The sequence below is a fragment of the Nerophis lumbriciformis genome, linkage group LG35 (assembly GCF_033978685.3).
Source record: "Nerophis lumbriciformis linkage group LG35, RoL_Nlum_v2.1, whole genome shotgun sequence".
Taxonomy (NCBI): domain Eukaryota; kingdom Metazoa; phylum Chordata; class Actinopteri; order Syngnathiformes; family Syngnathidae; genus Nerophis; species Nerophis lumbriciformis.
In genome coordinates, this window is record NC_084582.2 from 21,255,146 (window position 1) to 21,272,500 (window position 17,355).

A 17,355-nucleotide genomic window follows, 5' to 3' on the forward strand; every position below is an offset into this window, starting at 1 on the left:
AATAAAAAAATAACTTGTACTATTTTTCCATTAACAATATAATGTTGTAAAAACCTATGTAAATTCAACACAAGAATTCTGGCAACTAAGCTGCCCCCCAAAACAAAAAAAACAAAACAGTGGTACTGTTTTTCCATTTACCGTAAAATGTCAAAAAAAAAAAACCACACAGTAAAATGTTGTAAATGTAAATACAGTTTTTACTGTAAAATCGACAGTCTACTTAAAACAATTTATATAATTAATAATGAAATCCAGAGGCCAATTCATAAATTATTCGCTGTTACAACGGCCCCTTTGACTGTGAAGTGGCCTTCAATAAAAACAAGTTTGACACCCGTGTTCTAGAGGCTTTTAAACTGGTATTGCATAGCAATGCCACACTAAAAGTACTCCAAATCTGCGTTATTTGCTTTATGGCCAACACGCTCCATTTGGCAGCCTCCTAATCTATTGTGATTAGTCAAGGGTTGGCATGAAGTTCCTGTCTCTGAGTGTTCACGACTGTCGTAGAAATGAAAGCATGAATAAGTAAAAAAAAAACACTTCGACATGTCAAGTACAACTTTTTAAACATGAACATAAGTCATGTACTGAAATAGACTACAAGACCATCAACAAGGCACGTTTTTGTCAGTTTCAAGCCAGTCTTGTGCAGGTCGACTATGGTCCTTAGACGACAGCTATTTGGTCTTCCTCGTGTTGGATTGCTGTGCACAAAAAAGTGGCGTCAACATGTGCGTATGCAAATTTTACGCGAGATAGTGTCCTGACAAAATAAAGCTCATACTCCCATGAAAAGACACTTGCACTATAAAATACATTAAACCTTTATATTCACACACTTTCCTATAATTGTGGATGTGTTATACATTTGTTGGAGTCTAAATATGAAAATATAGAGACGTATTAATGGAGTTATGCTGTACATGCAGTTCTAATGTGGTGAATCATTGAAGTATTAAGTATAAGCACCAAATCAATCTGAATATATTGCCGTCTTCTCTGTCTTTTAGCATAATCACAGGTGTCAAACCTAAGGCTGGGGAGCCAAATCTGGCCTGCCACATCATTTTATGTGGCCTGCAAAAAAGGCTGTAAATAATAGACCTTTCTGACTAAGTGCATTTAGTATTCTTTCAATTTTGACAGAAAAATGTTCTACATCCAATTGCATATATTGTTCACTTTAATATTATCTAATCCATCAGTGCGTTCGTAAAAATTATAGTATCAAAAATAGTTTCCTATGCAAATTGTGTAAAGAGGCTATTATACATTTATATTCATATATATTCACCGTTACATGCAGCCCTTTGAGGGAAGCCATAATTGCGATGTGGCCCTCAATAAGAACAAGTTTGACACAAATCATGACCATATGCATGAGCTAATTAGCATGGTGTATATGGGAGGAACTCTTCAGCACACAATTGACTGTATGTGTGATTTATGATGAGAAGAATGCATTCAAGTGTGCTCAGCATGCTTTTTTAAATCAGAATTTTTTGGCGTACTTGCTTTCTGAGGTTTGTGCTTACGTAATGTTTACTTTGGAAACCACACAAACTTTTATAAAATGAGGCTGCTAGTCTGTTGGTTCACAATGCTTGCTGGTTCGAGGATCAAATACTTACTTCACTTAATATAGTACACATTAATTTAACATTTTATGTTATTTATTTGCAGTATTGCATTGTCCATTCTGTTTCTGTTACAATAAAACTACCATACAATATCTGGACTGCTCTCAGGGGATCAAATACTTATTTTCCCCGCTGTATTTATGACTACTTATTGCCTGTGTCATTGACCAGGTTGTTTTTGTGTAGCTTCTGTGTGACTTTCTCATGGATTGTGTCTCTTTTAGACTCCACAGACCCAAAAGAGACGATCTGTGCCGCTCTGAAACAGCATGAAGACAGGATGGTTGAAAGTGATCTTTCTGACAGGTGTGTCACTGTTTTCACTATATACACTCACCGTGGGCCTGAATGTCTCATATTTTTTGGGCCTTTAATTATTTAAGTACTCAAGGAACTTTATTGCCACATAAGACACATGAGATGGCACAAAATGTAATACCAGAGGTCCCAGATTTCGCCCAACAAGCACTACAAGAACAACAGTAACGACATAATATGAATAGAATGGGCTATAGAGTAGGTTATAAATAGCACAGGTTAATATAAATAGAAGAGAATAAATCAAAAAGAATACATTGTCATCCTGTAGTGTGAATAGGATGTTAAAACAACCCCAAAAAGCCTGCTTCAGCCCACTGTGCAAGTTAAGTGTTGCCCGTGCAGAGATGAGGACATGGGTTCAATTTCAATTCCCTGCCCTGATTGCGTCAGGGAGGGCATCCGGCGTAGAAAGTAAGCCAAAACCGTTCATGCGATTTGCTGTGGTGAGCCCTGACAGGGGAGATAGAAAAAAGAGAAAATATGATGTATTAGGGCTGGGCGATATGGCCTTTTATTAATATCTCAATATTTTTAGGCCATGTCAAGATACACGATATAAAGGACCAGTCAGACAAGCGAGTCAGCTTAAACCACAAGTCGCGCTTCACCAGGCACACACCCAACGTGGCAGCTGCACCACCACGCTGACCAAGTCAGCTGCACCGTGCGGGCTTAATTGGTGATGAGCACCGCTGTTTCACCTTACCACTACATCAGCTGCACTGCACAGGGACCAAGAAAGCGGACCTTCAAAAGAGTGATTCCATCTGGCAGGTAAGAAAGCACACTTTACCTCCTTGCCTCTCGCACTTCTCACAGAACCACCGCCGGACAGTGGCTGTCCTCGTCAAAAGCCCACCTGCCGCGAGCATGCCACAGGCCAAGAGACCAGAGAGAGAGAGTGATGCCAATTTTAAAGGCGTGCCCCAATCAAGATTTCATATTTACACACACAGTGCAATACAAAGGCAAGGAATGTCCCAAAGGACACCCTGCCACAAAAAGAAGCATGACAAATGCAAGGGATAACAAAAGAAAATAGAATAAAAAAAATAAAAGTATAATAAAATAAAAATGTTTTTGTTTTGTCTTTGATGTAAATTGTCTTTATAATATATTTTAGTTTGTGGGAAGTTTACATGATCTTCTTCATTACCATTAGTGAACGCTGGTTAAACCAGTCGATTGTAAACCCAGAGAGGCGTTCCAGTGTTTGTGCAAAAAGACCTCCAAACTTTGCTAAATGGGCATCAACGTGGTGAAATCACACATGCTTTTAGCTAATCACAAGTTGTAGAATAATTGCAGGCAGTGGTTAACGGTGTCAAAAGTCTTTGGCATGACCGTCTAAGCAACTTCTGCTGTATAAAACCAATGAAAATAGAAATAAACACTCACATTCAACAGTCTTGTGAGCCAATTGTAATTTGCTAGAAGGTAACAGTTGAGGTAAACTTTTTAACTACCAACCTCAAAACCAGTGAAGTTGACAAGTTGTGTAAATCGTAAATAAAAACAGAATACAATGATTTGCAAATACTTTTCAACCTATATTCAATTGAATAGACTGCAAAGACAAGATACTTAATGTTCAAACTGGAAAACTTTGTTATCTTTTGCAAATATTAGGACATTTGGAATTTGATGCCTGCAACATGTTGGAAAAAAGCTGGCACAAGTGGTAAAAAAGACTGAGAAAGTTTAAGAATGCTCATAAAACACTAATTTGGAACATCCCACAGGTGAACAGGCTAATTGGGAACAGGTGGGTGCCATGATTGGGTATAAAAGCAGCTTCCAGTCATTCACAAACAAGGATGGGGCGAGGGTCACCACTTTGTCAACAAATGTGTGAGCAAATTGTCGAACAGTTTAAGAACAACATTTCTCAACGAGCTATTGCACGGAATTTAGGGATTTCACCATTTAAGGTCTGTAATATCATCACAGGGTTCAGAGAATTTGGAGAAATCACTCCACGTAACATTGAATGCCCATGACCTTGGATCCCTTAGGCAGAAAACCGACATCAGTGTGTAAAGGATATCACCAAATGGGCTCAGGAACACTTCAGAAAACCACTGTCAGTAACTACAGTTCGTCGCTACATCTGCAAGTGCAAGTTAAAACTCTACTATGCAAAGTGAAAGCCATTAATCAACAACACCCAGAAACGCAGCCGGCTTTGCTTATGCAAAGTGTAAAAGTGTTATGTGGTCTGACGAGTCCACATTTCAAATTGTTTTTGGAAACTGTGGATGTTGTTTCCTCCGGCACAAAGAGGAAAAGAACCATCCGGATTGTTTATTTATTTTAAGTGGTATTAAAAAGCCTTAAATTAGAATTGCTGATAACTGCAGAAAACCTGTACATAGCAATCACCATTCCTCCTCCCTTTCCCAAAACATCCTTCCCATCCCTACACGATTAACACTTAACTTGCACACGTGTACCAACTGTGCTGAACTGGTCTCTATTTGCACTACAGGATCTCAATTAATTGTATTTTTCGATGCATAATGTATTCATATAACTGTAACTGTACTGTATAACCTACATTACTCTATTCATGTTCTATTTAAATTATGTACATGCTATTGTTCTTGTGGACTCATTGGACTAAAACAAAGACTTCAGGTACTACATTTAGGGCCATCCTGTGTCTCATTTGTGCTGCTCTGGCAAAATAGTTAAGTCCTTGATTTTTACTGTATGCAGCTCCTTAGTGTAAACATTTTGCAAAAAGTGTAAAAACTGGTAGTATTGTCTTACAGAAAATGGTTCACTAAGATAGGTTAACGTGCGTGTGTCCATCCAGAGTGTTGTCAGAAGAGGAGTTTGAGGATAAAGGAAAGAGCTTGTCAGAAGATGAGTCTTTTGAGCCATATTCAGACAAAAGGTTGGTTCAGATTACTGCAAATGATTGCAGATGGATAATGAGGAAGTAATGGATGCTTTCTTACAGCCCTTGCAGGGCAACCGTTCCCACCGAGCAACGACAAATGTCAAATATCTCAGGAGAGCCTAAAGTCAAAAAGAAACCTGGACCCAAACCTGGCTGGAAGAACCAATTCAAACCTAAAGGGTAAATCAAGTTCTGCAAAAAACGTCAAAAGTGTATTTTAGCAGGTTTGTGTTGTAGTGTACTGTTGTTGTGTCTGCAGGGAGGAGCTACCTAACATCTACAAGTGTCCGTGCCAGGGCTGCACCGCGGTCTACAGAGCTCCTGATGGTCTGAAGGTTAGAGCCTCCAATAGTTCTGACTTCTGCCAATTAATTCTAGATGTATACACTTCTCAAGAAATAAGAGAGACACATCATCACAATTCAACTCCAAATCAGGAATATGAAGTTGTCTAGTTGGGATTGGGAAGAAATAACTTTCAAGAGTCAAATTGAGCTGCTACCTACTCAGTGGCCTTGTGGTTAGAGTGTCCGCCCTGAGATCGGTAGGTTGTGAGTTCAAACCCCGGCCGAGTCATACCAAAGACTATAAAAATGGGACCCATTACATCCCTGCTTGGCACTCAGCATCAAGGGTTGGAATTGGGGGTTAAATCACCAAAAATGATTCCCGGGCGTGGCACCGCTGCTGCTCACTGCTCCCCTCACCTCCCAGGGGGTGAACAAGGGGATTGGTCAAATGCAGAGGACAAATTTCACCATACCTAGTGTGTGTGTGTGACAATCATTGGTACTTTAAGTACTTTAACTTAACTTCTGTTACTAACAGCTGAAAGGACAGACCATGTGGAAAGACAACTTAATGAAAACAGAGAAACACACGTGCACATTGTAGTCGACTGTACGTGTATTGTAATGCTTCAATCCGATAACAACAAAAAACTAGTGGTGTATTATTCTGTATGTACTTGCATGTAAAATGTGAGATATATATAAAAATATGTATGTATATATATATATATATATATATATATATATATATATATATATATATATATATGTGTGTGTGTGTGTACACGCACACACACAGTATGTGTATATTTATGTTATGTACATCGATGTGTATATATATATATATATATATATATATATATATATATATACTGAATATGTACAGAAAATGTACAGTATGTATATATGTAGGGATGTCCGATAATGGCTTTTTGCCGATATCCGATATTGTCCAACTCTTTAATTACAGATACCGATATCAACCGATACCAATATCAACAGATATATACAGTCGTGGAATTAACACATTATTATGCCTAATTTGGACAACCAGGTATGATGAAGATAAGGTACTTTAAAAAAAATAAGATAAATAAATTAAAAACATTTTCTTGAATAAAAAAAGAAAGTAAAACAATATGAAAACAGTTACATAGAAACTAGTAATTAATGAAAATTTGTAAAATTAACTGTTAAAGGTTAGTACTATTAGTGGACCAACAGCACGCACAATCATGTGGGCTTACGGACTGTATCCCTTGCAGACTGTATTGATATATATTGATATATAATGTAGGAACCAGAATATGAATAACAGAAAGAAACAACCCTTTTGTGTGAATGAGAGGGAGGTTTTTTGGGTTGGCGCACTAATTGTAAGTGTATCTTGTGTTTTTTATGTTGATTTAATAAAAAATAAAAATAAACGATACCGATAATAAAAAAAACGATACTGATAATTTCCGATATTACGTTTTAACGCATTTATTGGCCGGCCGATATTATCGGACATCTCTATATTATATATATATATATATATATATATATATATATATATATATATACTGTATATATTCAGTATATATACAGTACAGTTTTGGACACACCTTCTCATTCAATGCATTTTCTTTATTTTCATGACTATTTACATTGTAGATTGTCACTAATGGCATCAAAACTATGAATGAACACATGTGGAGTTATGTACTTAACAAAAAATGGTGAAATAATTGAAAACATGTTTTATATTCTGGTTTCTTCAAAATAACCACCCTTTGCTCTGACTACTTTTTCGCACACTCTTGGCATTCTCTCGATGAGCTTCAAGAGCTAGTCACCTGAAATGGTTTTCACTTCACAGGTGTGCTTGAAGCTCATTGTTGATAGCTGCAGAAACCCTAAGTAGATGTAGGAAAAAACATATAATTGATTATGGATTGAAGTGAACTGTGTGGGTTGGACATATTTTTGTGGACATCTGTCTGAAACTTTATGTCTCCGTTGCTTTGTCTTCATGTTGTAAAAGTAGCAGGAACACTTTCAGACAAACTCTTTTATACTTGACACACCTTCCACTAACTGTACTTCATCTTATTAAAGAGGAACTGCACTTTTTTTGGGAATGATGCCTATCATTCACAATCCTTATGTAAAACAAGAACACATTTGTTATTCCTTTTTAAGCATTCTAAATATTTAATAATGGCCCTGTGATGAGATGGCGACTTGTCCAGGGTGTACCCCGCCTTCCGCCCGATTGTAGCTGAGATAGGCTCCAGCGGCCCCCGCGACCCCAAAGGGAATAAGCGGTAGAAAATGGATGGATGGAATATTTAATAAATGCGATCAAAAGTCCACGTACAATATTCTGCCTATAAAACCCTTAAAAAAACATCCAAACACCTCCATTAAGGTTTTACGTACATGATGTAAGTGTATATGTAACTGGCACATTTATAATAACATTTAATATTTACATATTTTGATCATTTTAAGCATACGGCAGCACATTAATTTCAAAAACGCATCACCACGTTCACTTTTTCCTTCAACTATAAGACTGAGTACGACTCATGCACACTTCGTGAGAGCCAACAAACATCATTAAACATCACTTACTGTACAAAGTCTGTTCTCACTGGGATGCTAACTGTTAGGATGTTCATATATTCCTGTTTAAATGAAGAATAATCCTCATAAAGGGTTAAAAAAGTAGGGGTTGGTGCAAAAAAGTGTCTTTCGCATGTCTTTATCATCATCTCCAGGTCTAAGTTGGCTGTCAAAGTGTACCGACTTCTCAGTTTATGTCTTCGTCATTTTACTATCAAGATGGGAGGCATGATTTATAGTCTATAATAAACTTTTACAAGCTCAGAGGCGGGAACGCAGCTCTCCAGCTGATGTCAATACGTACTGTAAGTTGCCTATCTGTGATCAATGTTCCGCTAAAAATAGGTCCTTAACGTTAGCGCTTATAATAACAATATTGCTAAAACTTGGTTAACATCCAGGTCCAGAAATGTAACTGGAGTATTGTTGGCAGTTTTTGGATGTTTTTTTATTGGGTTTTATGGTCTGTATAAACGTAATAACATCACGGCTCCCTTTGGGTCCATTCTAAGCAGATTTTTATTTACGAGTTAAAATGCATTAAAAAAAAATGCGTTCATGTCTCACATAAGGATTCTGAATTATAGGCAAAATTCCCTTCAAAGAGAGTGAATACTTACTTTACATTAAATATTTGCAATATATGACACTAATTTATACAAGTTTATTTTAACTTTGACATGAAATCAGCTTGTTAAATTTATTGTGAAAAAAAGCCAAATTAAACAGACTATGCGCTGTTTTTCCTTTGTACGCTGCAGTGTAATAACAAAGAAGAAAATTACTCTCCCTTGTTTTCATGCTGACTGGTCATATAGAAACATATCAAGGAGCATCATGACGAGGTGAGAGAGCGACCCTGTCCTCACCCAGGATGCAACAAGGTGTTCACCATCGACCGTTACCTGCAGCGCCATGTCAAGTTGATCCACACAGGTATATTTTATTAAAATGTTTTATTTCACTATATGTTTTATTAACAATACATATATCTATCCATCCATCCAATTTCTACCGCTTGTCCCTAATTAAATTGTTTTTTGACATCTTACACTGTTTTATATACATTACGTATTACACAGTGTTGGGACTAACGCGTTACTAAGTAACGCGTTACTGTAACGCCGTTAGTTTCGGCGGTAACTAGTAATCTAACGCCTTATTTTTTTATATCCAGTAACTCAGTTACCGTTATTACATGATGCGTTACTGCGTTATTTTACGTTATTTTTTAATGTAGTATCGGCTAGAAACAGAAGAAGTGTCGTCCTTCTGTCTCACAAGGAAAAGAAAAGGCGTGCTTTCCTCGACCGAGGAGCGGAGCGCAGGGGAGACGTTCCTCCAGGGCCTATGTACTTCGGGGCTAACACCCTTCACTTTACCCGGCAGTGGGTCTTTACAGCTCCGGACTCGAGGGTGAATGACGAGGCCGGCGGTTTGTTGCAATTTTGTGACTTTATTGGTGTCTTGCACGCAGCCATCCACCAAGCTAGAGCACCTGCACGCATCCACTGTTGCGCTCCCTCACCTCTCTCGCCCACTCACTCACTGACGTCACTCACCTCACATGCTGTCATTTCTTAAAGGGCCACACACACACACACGCTACTCTCATAACTAAAAAGACATCATGGCGAAGCCAGAAGTCGAGTTACATGGAGACATTGTCACTACTTTTCTTTTGTCGAGCACAAAGAAAATAACATTTTAGTTAAATGTAAGTTGTGTCTTGGATCAAAGATCCCATCTACTTAAAGTTAAAGTGACAATGATTGTCACACACACACTAGGTGTGGTGAAATTATTCTCTGCATTTGACCCATCACCCTTGATCACCCCCTGGGAGGTGAGGGGAGCAGTGAGTAGCAACAGTGACCGCACCCGGGAATACTGCCCAAAACAGCAATTCAAATCTGCTGAAACAGCTACATAAATGTAAATGGGTTATACTTGTATAGCTTTTCTACCTTTTTCAGGAACTCAAAGCGCTTTGACACTATTTCCACATTCACCCATTCACACACACATTCACACACTGATGGCGGGAGCTGCCATGCAAGGCACTAACCAGGACCCATCAGGAGCAAGGTTGAAGTGTCTTGCTCAAGGACACAACGGACGTGACTAGGATGGTAGAAGGTGGGGATTGAACCAGTAACCCTCAGATTGCTGGCACGGCCACTCTCCCAACTTCGCCACGCCACATAAGCAACATGCTTTGACGAAGCTAGTAAAGAGAGACACAGACTCCGATGCCACTTCTCCACCTAAGGATTTTAACGGAGGGACTGCTAGCCAGGACAACATTGATAGAGCCATTGCAGCGTATGTGCTAGAAGACATGCAGGCTATTTCTACAGTGGAGTCACCCGTTTTCTGGCAGCTAAATAGCATGATACCGGCATCAAACAACAAATGGCACAGAAAACATGTTCCAAGTACCTGGACAGTGAGTACATAAACATGGAAATACTCTAAATGTATAGACTATAAAGTTCACAAACATAAAGAGGGATGCTAGTGGGCCAGGCCAATCTTTCATTTTCTCTAAACTAAAACTGGGGAAATGTGTAGAGTCTTCTGGGCTTCACTACAGTGTTGATCTCCTGAATACATGATTTTATTTCACAATTCCTTGAGAGAAAAAAAATGCCTGATTAGGCTTTGTGTATGTCATGTGTGCCTTCCTTGGGTGAAGCCAGCTTTACAGCTATGTTGTTATTATGCGGTTTGTTACTTATGTATGTTATGTTGCAGCTATTTAAAATAGTTTTGTCAATTTGTTGTGGCCTGAAATAAATTGGCCCTTTGAAACATATCTTTGTCTTTGTGTGTTGTATGTAGACCACATTGCTTAGCAGAGTTCAGTGATGCAAATGCATGTCAAGTTGATCAACACATTGTATTATTCTCCAGTGCAATAACAGTACTGAAACGAAGGCTAAAAGGGCATTAATGGGAGCCTTAAAAAAAAGGAGAAAAAAATAAGTAACTAAATAGTTACCTTTCACAGTAACGCATTACTTTTTGGTGTAAGTAACTGAGTTAGTAACTGAGTTACTTTTGAAATAAAGTAACTAGTAACTGTAACTAGTTACTGGTTTTCAGTAACTAACCCAACACTGGTATTACATTACATATTACACTATATTTTATTTACATTACGGCTGCAACAACTAATTGATTAAATCGATTAAAATCGATTTTAAAAAAATAGTTGCCGATTAATTTAGTCATCGATTCGTTGGATCTATGCTATGCGCATGCGCAGAGGCAATTATTATTATTATTTTTTTTTTTTTAATAAACCTTTATTTATAAACTGCAACATGTAAAAACAGCTGAGAAACAATAATCAAAATAAGTATGGTGCCAGTATGCTGTTTTTTCAATAAAATACTGGAAAGGATAGAAATGTAGTTTGTCTCTTTTATCCGATTATTAATCGATTAATCAACAGATTAATCGATTATCAAATGAATCGTTAGTTGCAGCCCTACATTACATATTACCATAGATTTTTATTTATATTACATATTACACTCAATTTTATTTATATTACATATTAGTTTTTACGGTAGATTTCATTTAGCAGAGAGCAATAAAATGCCAAAATTGGGCAACACGCTGGCCACATATCACATTATAACATTAGCATGTTAGTTAGCAAATCCCAACCAGGTTATATGACTCTGAGGTGTACACTCGCAAAATTAGCTAAAGATTTTAGTTGGGATGCTTTTGTTTGCGTGTGTCAGGTGCCAGGTTATATAAGGTAATAATTACAGTTGTTCGTTAATGGCTTTTTTGCCGATATCCGATATTCCGATATTGTCCAACTCTTAATTACCGATTCCGATATCAACCGATACCGATATATACAGTGGTGGAATTAACACATTATTATGCCTAATTTTGTTGTGATGCATTAAACAATGTAACAAGGTTTTCTAAAACAAATCAACTCAAGTTATGGAAAAAAATGCCAACATGGCACTGCCATATTTATTATTGAAGTCACAAAGTGCATTCTTTTTTTTAACATGCCTCAAAACAGCAGCTTGGAATTCGGGACATGCTCTCCCTGAGAGAGCATGAGGAGGTTGAGGTGGGCAGGGTTTTTAGGGGGTACCGGGGGGTGTATATTGTAGCGTCCCGGAAGAGTTAGTGCTGCAAGTGGTTCTGGGTATTTGTTCTGTTGTGTTTATGTTGTGTTACGGTGCGGATGTTCTCCCTAAATGTGTTTGTCATTCTTGTTTGGTGTGGCGCATATTTGTAACGGTGTTAAAGTTGTTTATACGGCCACCCTCAGTGTGACCTGTATGGCTGTTGACCAAGTATGTTGCATTCACTTGTGTGTGTGAAAAGCCATAGATATTATGTAACTGGGCCGGCACGCAAAGAAAGTGCCTTTAAGATTTATTGGCGCTCTGTACTTCTCCCTACGTCCGTGTACACAGCGGCGTTTTAAAAAGTCATACATTTTACTTTTTGAAACCGATACCGATAATTTAGAAACCGATAACGATAATTTCCGATATTACATTTAAAAGCATTTATCGGCCGATATTATCGGCAGTCTGATATTATCGGACATCTCTCGTAATAATACTGAGGCATAAGCCTGCAAAGTTAGCATGTTAATGTTAGCATGGTAGCGTTGTAAGCATGTAACAAAGTTAGCAAGGGGCATTTTGACTTTGGAACGGTTAAGGGGGAATAGCCAGTTAATGTCTAAATGCCCTCCAATAATCACACAAGGTTTTCTTGTATTTTAGTCACCTAATTTACAATAGTTAAACTAGTTAGCAGCTACACAACAGCCAAATACACAATAGCGCACAAGCTCGACATGCAGTATGTGATGAGTGTCTTTAAAACAGCACATTTGTCAAAATACACAAGTAACAAATAATTATGGTTGCAGAAGCGTATTAAAAAAAGTATCCAGTAACAAATGTGTCCGCATCATTCAATGTACTGCATCATCATCATAGAGAGCTATTCACCAAGAGGGGATTTCCGGCTCTGGGTCAAGGGGGACAAGGAAGTCACTACTCTGGCTGTTGAGCTGCACCTGTTGTAAATTTAACAGTAAGGATTGATGCACTTTATCTTTGACTCCTGCCTCATTAATCGCAATGTTCTGCCTGTGCTATTATGTTTATTATTATTATGCATATAATCACGTTTCATCAAATATATATTAAAAACTGGGAAACTGGGTAAAAGGCGGCACATTGATAAAGCTTAACCTATTTTTCTGTAACAATCTACAAGGTTAATATAGATAGCTTCCCTTTCTTCCCCTCCATTTATCTGCTTTCTTTTGTAATTCAAGTTATCATTACGTATATGTATTGTTGCATTTGAAGCAATTGTATTGTTGATAATAGAAGTAAATTATTGTTGTTATTCATTATCAATAGTGCTATTTCTATTGGTATTTGTATTGCTCCATTTGTAGTGTAGTAATGGCCAGATGGGGCTACAAAACCGGCCCAACCACCTGCGAATGCAGAGAAGAGGACCACACGATGCAGCACTGCCTTGTCTGTCCTCTGCTACTCAACCAGTGCAGCTTAAAAGATCTCGCAGAGTTCAACAACAATGCAAAAGACTGTGTAAAGAAATGGGAAACTGTCATATAACCACATGCTTCAAAGAGTGTAGTAATGCTCATTGTCCTTTCTGTGTTAATATTTACTTCACCAACTGCTTCTTTGCTATCACTTTTACTATCATATTTGTACATATCCTATTTGCTGATGTTGTTCTGTTGTTGTTATCTCTCTGTCTTATCCCCTCTTGTCTCCGCAATTTCCCTGTCTGTCCTCCATTTTTTCTTGTTTCTATCCCTTCCTTCTCCGGTCCGGCTGCGCCAAACATTAATATAAATCCATTCAATAAAGTCAAATACAAGTAAGGCAACAAGAGAAAAGTAAAGTAAATCTGCACAGCAGATATGAGCATCTACATCAACTATATGATTTGCCTGAGTGACTGGACAGGCCAAAAATAGTTGTATTATTATTATTATGACAAACACACAACATGGTCGCACTGTCTGTCATTCAACCGCAAGGTATTGACCCCATAAATGGAATTGATGCGGTATCATCGCTATATTAGCATTATTAGATTTTTCATTTTATTAATAATATTACATTTAAAAAAAACATGACCGGCATCAAGCTTATCAGCTCCTCAACTTAACAGCTAATAATTTAGTTGGCATGCTTTTGTTTGCGTGTCAGGTTAATTGAACAATTTTTCAGTATAAAACAGCACATTTGTCACATACAAAGTCTGCAAGGCAGAAGCGTATTAGAAAAAGTATCCAGTAACAAACGTGTACGCATCATTCAATGTACTACATCATCATCATAGAGAGATGTAGCGTGTATTACAAATCATTTTCAACACAATACATATTGACTAAGCTCATCATTTGAACAAAGGAATGTGTGTTTATTTTTGTTTATTTGTTTTTGTTTATTAGAGGAGAGAAACTACATCTGTGACCAGTGTGGACAAACTTTTAAACAAAGAAAACATCTTTCAGTTCACCAAATGAGACATTCTGGAGCCAAACCACTGCAGTAAGTACTACAGTATATCTACTGTATGCTCTATAAAACAATACAGCACAAGTACTGTTACCTACTGTACAAGCACATGTTGATTCAGAGTAAGCAAAATGATCATGAAAGACATTTTCTTTTTGTTTTTAGTGATTGATCAATCCCTTTTTTTGTGCTGATTGTTGGTCTAAAATTTCCAGATTTCTTCACAAAGCTGCACCAAAAGCTGACATTTTGAGGATTGTTTTTCAACAAGATACATCACTTTGTGATTTTAAGAGTTTGTTTTTCAGTCCCTCCAGGAATTCACGATGTCGCAATCGCGCCAATTCATGCAAATTCTTTATTTATCCTCTCAAACTTTGTGCAGCCTCGCAACTTTGTTCAATGCCCACAACTTCCTTGCACATTTATTCAATTAGCGATATTTTGGCCAATCTAATTTGTCTTTGAGCAGCGCTCACATCAACTGTCCAATCAAAACGTACGTATGTTTGTTTCTTGTATAGACAAAGCAGGAACAGGAACATGTAAGAATATGTCAACTCTTGTTGACAATATGTAGCTCAGACTTACTTCCTGTTTCTGTCTACAGCGCTAATGTAGTATTCAAATATTGACTTTGTAGTTCATTCATATATCTATTTCACATGTTTTTATCCAGGGTTAGACAATTAAGAACATATTTTCATTTGCAATGTTGACCTAGCAAAGAGGCAGCATTTACATGTTAGAGATGTTGACGTGTGATAATATCTTATCTTTCATTTACCAACAACAATGAGAGCTATAGATTGCTCTCAACAGTTCACAAATGCTCTTTAAAATGTGAACTGCACTTTTTATTTTGCCTATTCACAATGTTTATGAGAGACAAGAAGACAAAATATTATTATTTTTTGCATTCTAATTTGAAACCAATTGTCTCGTTCTAGGTGGCTAGCAATGCAGATAATGGGAGCAATCCATTCTACCTCTAAATCACTTTAAAATGCATCAAAAACCGCCAACAACACTTCAGTTACATTCCGTAAACCTGTATAATAAGAGGGAACACTGAGGAACTGTTTTTCTAGCATAGTAAGCTAGCTACGGCACGAGGTAAGCCAGCTTCTACGTCAGCACCTGAATGGCGTTTTGAGTTTGTAATACACAACACAATGCGATGGAACAACAACAACAACCTGTACTGACTGAAACACATGAACAATCATATCACAGTATCTGTATTGGAATTAGCCCACATTTCATGTTTTGTTTGTACACAGCTAGCCAGACAGCATATGTACTGTAGTTGTAATAACAGGCATGACATGCTATGTGTATCATGATCAATATTATAGTGACTCACTCAATAGACAGTTGTCTGTTTGGTCCAGAAAGTCACGCCAACCTCACTCTCTCGGCTTCCGTCTGCTCCCAATGTTTCACCCTTCCTTCATGCTCACTTCTATAAGCAGCAGTTCTTCCTCCGTATATTCAGGTTTGAAAAGATAAGGTTGTGAATCTTCTGAAGTAGGAAGTGCGCTGCTATGGAAACAGAAATAAATGGGCTGAGGAAAGAAGTTTCGGTAATGCATAAAATGACCAAAATACAGTAAATATTGTACATATTACTTGCTATGAATGTGTCAGTTACTACATTTTATATACTTGCAGTATGTATATAAAACTTGGATAGAAGGTTTTGAAGTTGTTTTTGAGGGCTTTGAAGGCTACAATGGTGACTCCAGTTAGCCACATCTTGCAAGCGTTTAAAAAAAAAATCATCTTTAGGAACCTAAAAAAAAACAATTGTGTTCTTGTCTCTCATAATGATTGTGAATGATAGGCAAAGGAAAATAAATGAATGTTTAGTATGGACAAACACTTTTGAAGTGTAAAACATACAAAATGTTTGCAACCTGTGGACGACAGAGCAGACAATAAGGAAGCCTTGAGTGGTGTTTCTTTATATAATGTTGAATCATTATTAGTTATGAATACATTGAAACAGTACAAACATTTGACAATGAGATTTGAGTATGTGCTTTTACTAGTGTCTACTTGTATGTCTGTAAAAATAACTTTTATCTGATCTAATGTTTCTTTAGTTAAGGTTACCAGGAACATTTCAAACTTTGATAACACGTTCATAAAAGCACAAGTTGATTCAATGTTGTTGGAAAAAAATAAGCCTCAAAACATCGCAAGTTTGACCGCAGCTTTCTGATAAAGCAGCCACAAATGCAGCCATTTTAGGCCACAACAATTACAAAAAAAGCATGTGAAATCCTGGAGGGATTGACTATCACAGTTTTTGTGTGATCCTAACAAGAAATCTAACAAAATCTGCTTTATTTGCATTTTTAACTCAACATTTTAGAAAATGACAATACTTTACAACTCATTTTCATTGAGGGCGACATTGTAGCTGCCTTCAGAGGGCCCTTGTAACAACGAGTGATATATGAATTTGCCTTATTATATTTATTTTTTTACATACACAGTGAAAAAATAGCAACTCAGTCCCTAGAATTTTACAATAAAATGTCCAGTGTTTTTTGCAACATACTACGCTAAATGGAAAAACTTTACCATTGTTTTTATTTTATTCTGGCAACTGAACTGCGAATGTTTTACCGTTAAAAAAACCGTGATACTGTTTTACCATTAGCGGTAAAAATAACAACCATCGATCTTACAGTAATAACACTGGCAGCTCAGTCCACAGAATTTCCCGTAAAAAAACAGTGGTAGAGTTTTTTCAATTTAAAACATCGCAAATTTTACAGTAAAATGTATTGTCCTTTTTACAGTGTACAATTTGATGGATAACTTGCTCGAAAACCATAAGTCAAGCAGAAATTTAAGTATTTTAACAAAATAAAATGTTTGGAAAGTATGAGAATATATTGTTTTGCTATATTGGATAATATTAAAGTTTAAAAAGTGACACAATGTCATGCGGTACCTGCATTTTTTTCTGTTAAAATGGAAAGAACAAATACATTTAGTGA

The 17,355-nt window shown here is 37.1% G+C and overlaps 1 protein-coding gene across 8 annotated transcripts in view; it reads left to right on the forward strand.

Moving 5' to 3' along the window:
* Positions 1–17,355, forward strand: part of znf276 (zinc finger protein 276) — a 32,029-nt gene that overhangs the window by 12,185 nt on the left and 2,489 nt on the right. For 4 of the 8 annotated variants that reach the window (XM_061927590.2, XM_072912338.1, XM_072912339.1 and 1 more), the window contains exons 6-11: positions 1,871–1,952; positions 4,786–4,866; positions 4,933–5,052; positions 5,132–5,207; positions 8,591–8,708; positions 14,275–14,374. In XM_061927590.2, the coding sequence (XP_061783574.2) occupies positions 1,871–1,952; positions 4,786–4,866; positions 4,933–5,052; positions 5,132–5,207; positions 8,591–8,708; positions 14,275–14,374 (577 nt within the window). Of the gene's footprint in view, positions 1–1,870; positions 1,953–4,785; positions 4,867–4,932; positions 5,053–5,131; positions 5,208–8,590; positions 8,709–14,274; positions 14,375–15,291; positions 15,458–17,355 lie in introns of all 8 variants that reach the window. The other 4 variants (XR_012049341.1, XR_012049342.1, XM_072912343.1 and 1 more) reach the window with 4 other exon arrangements.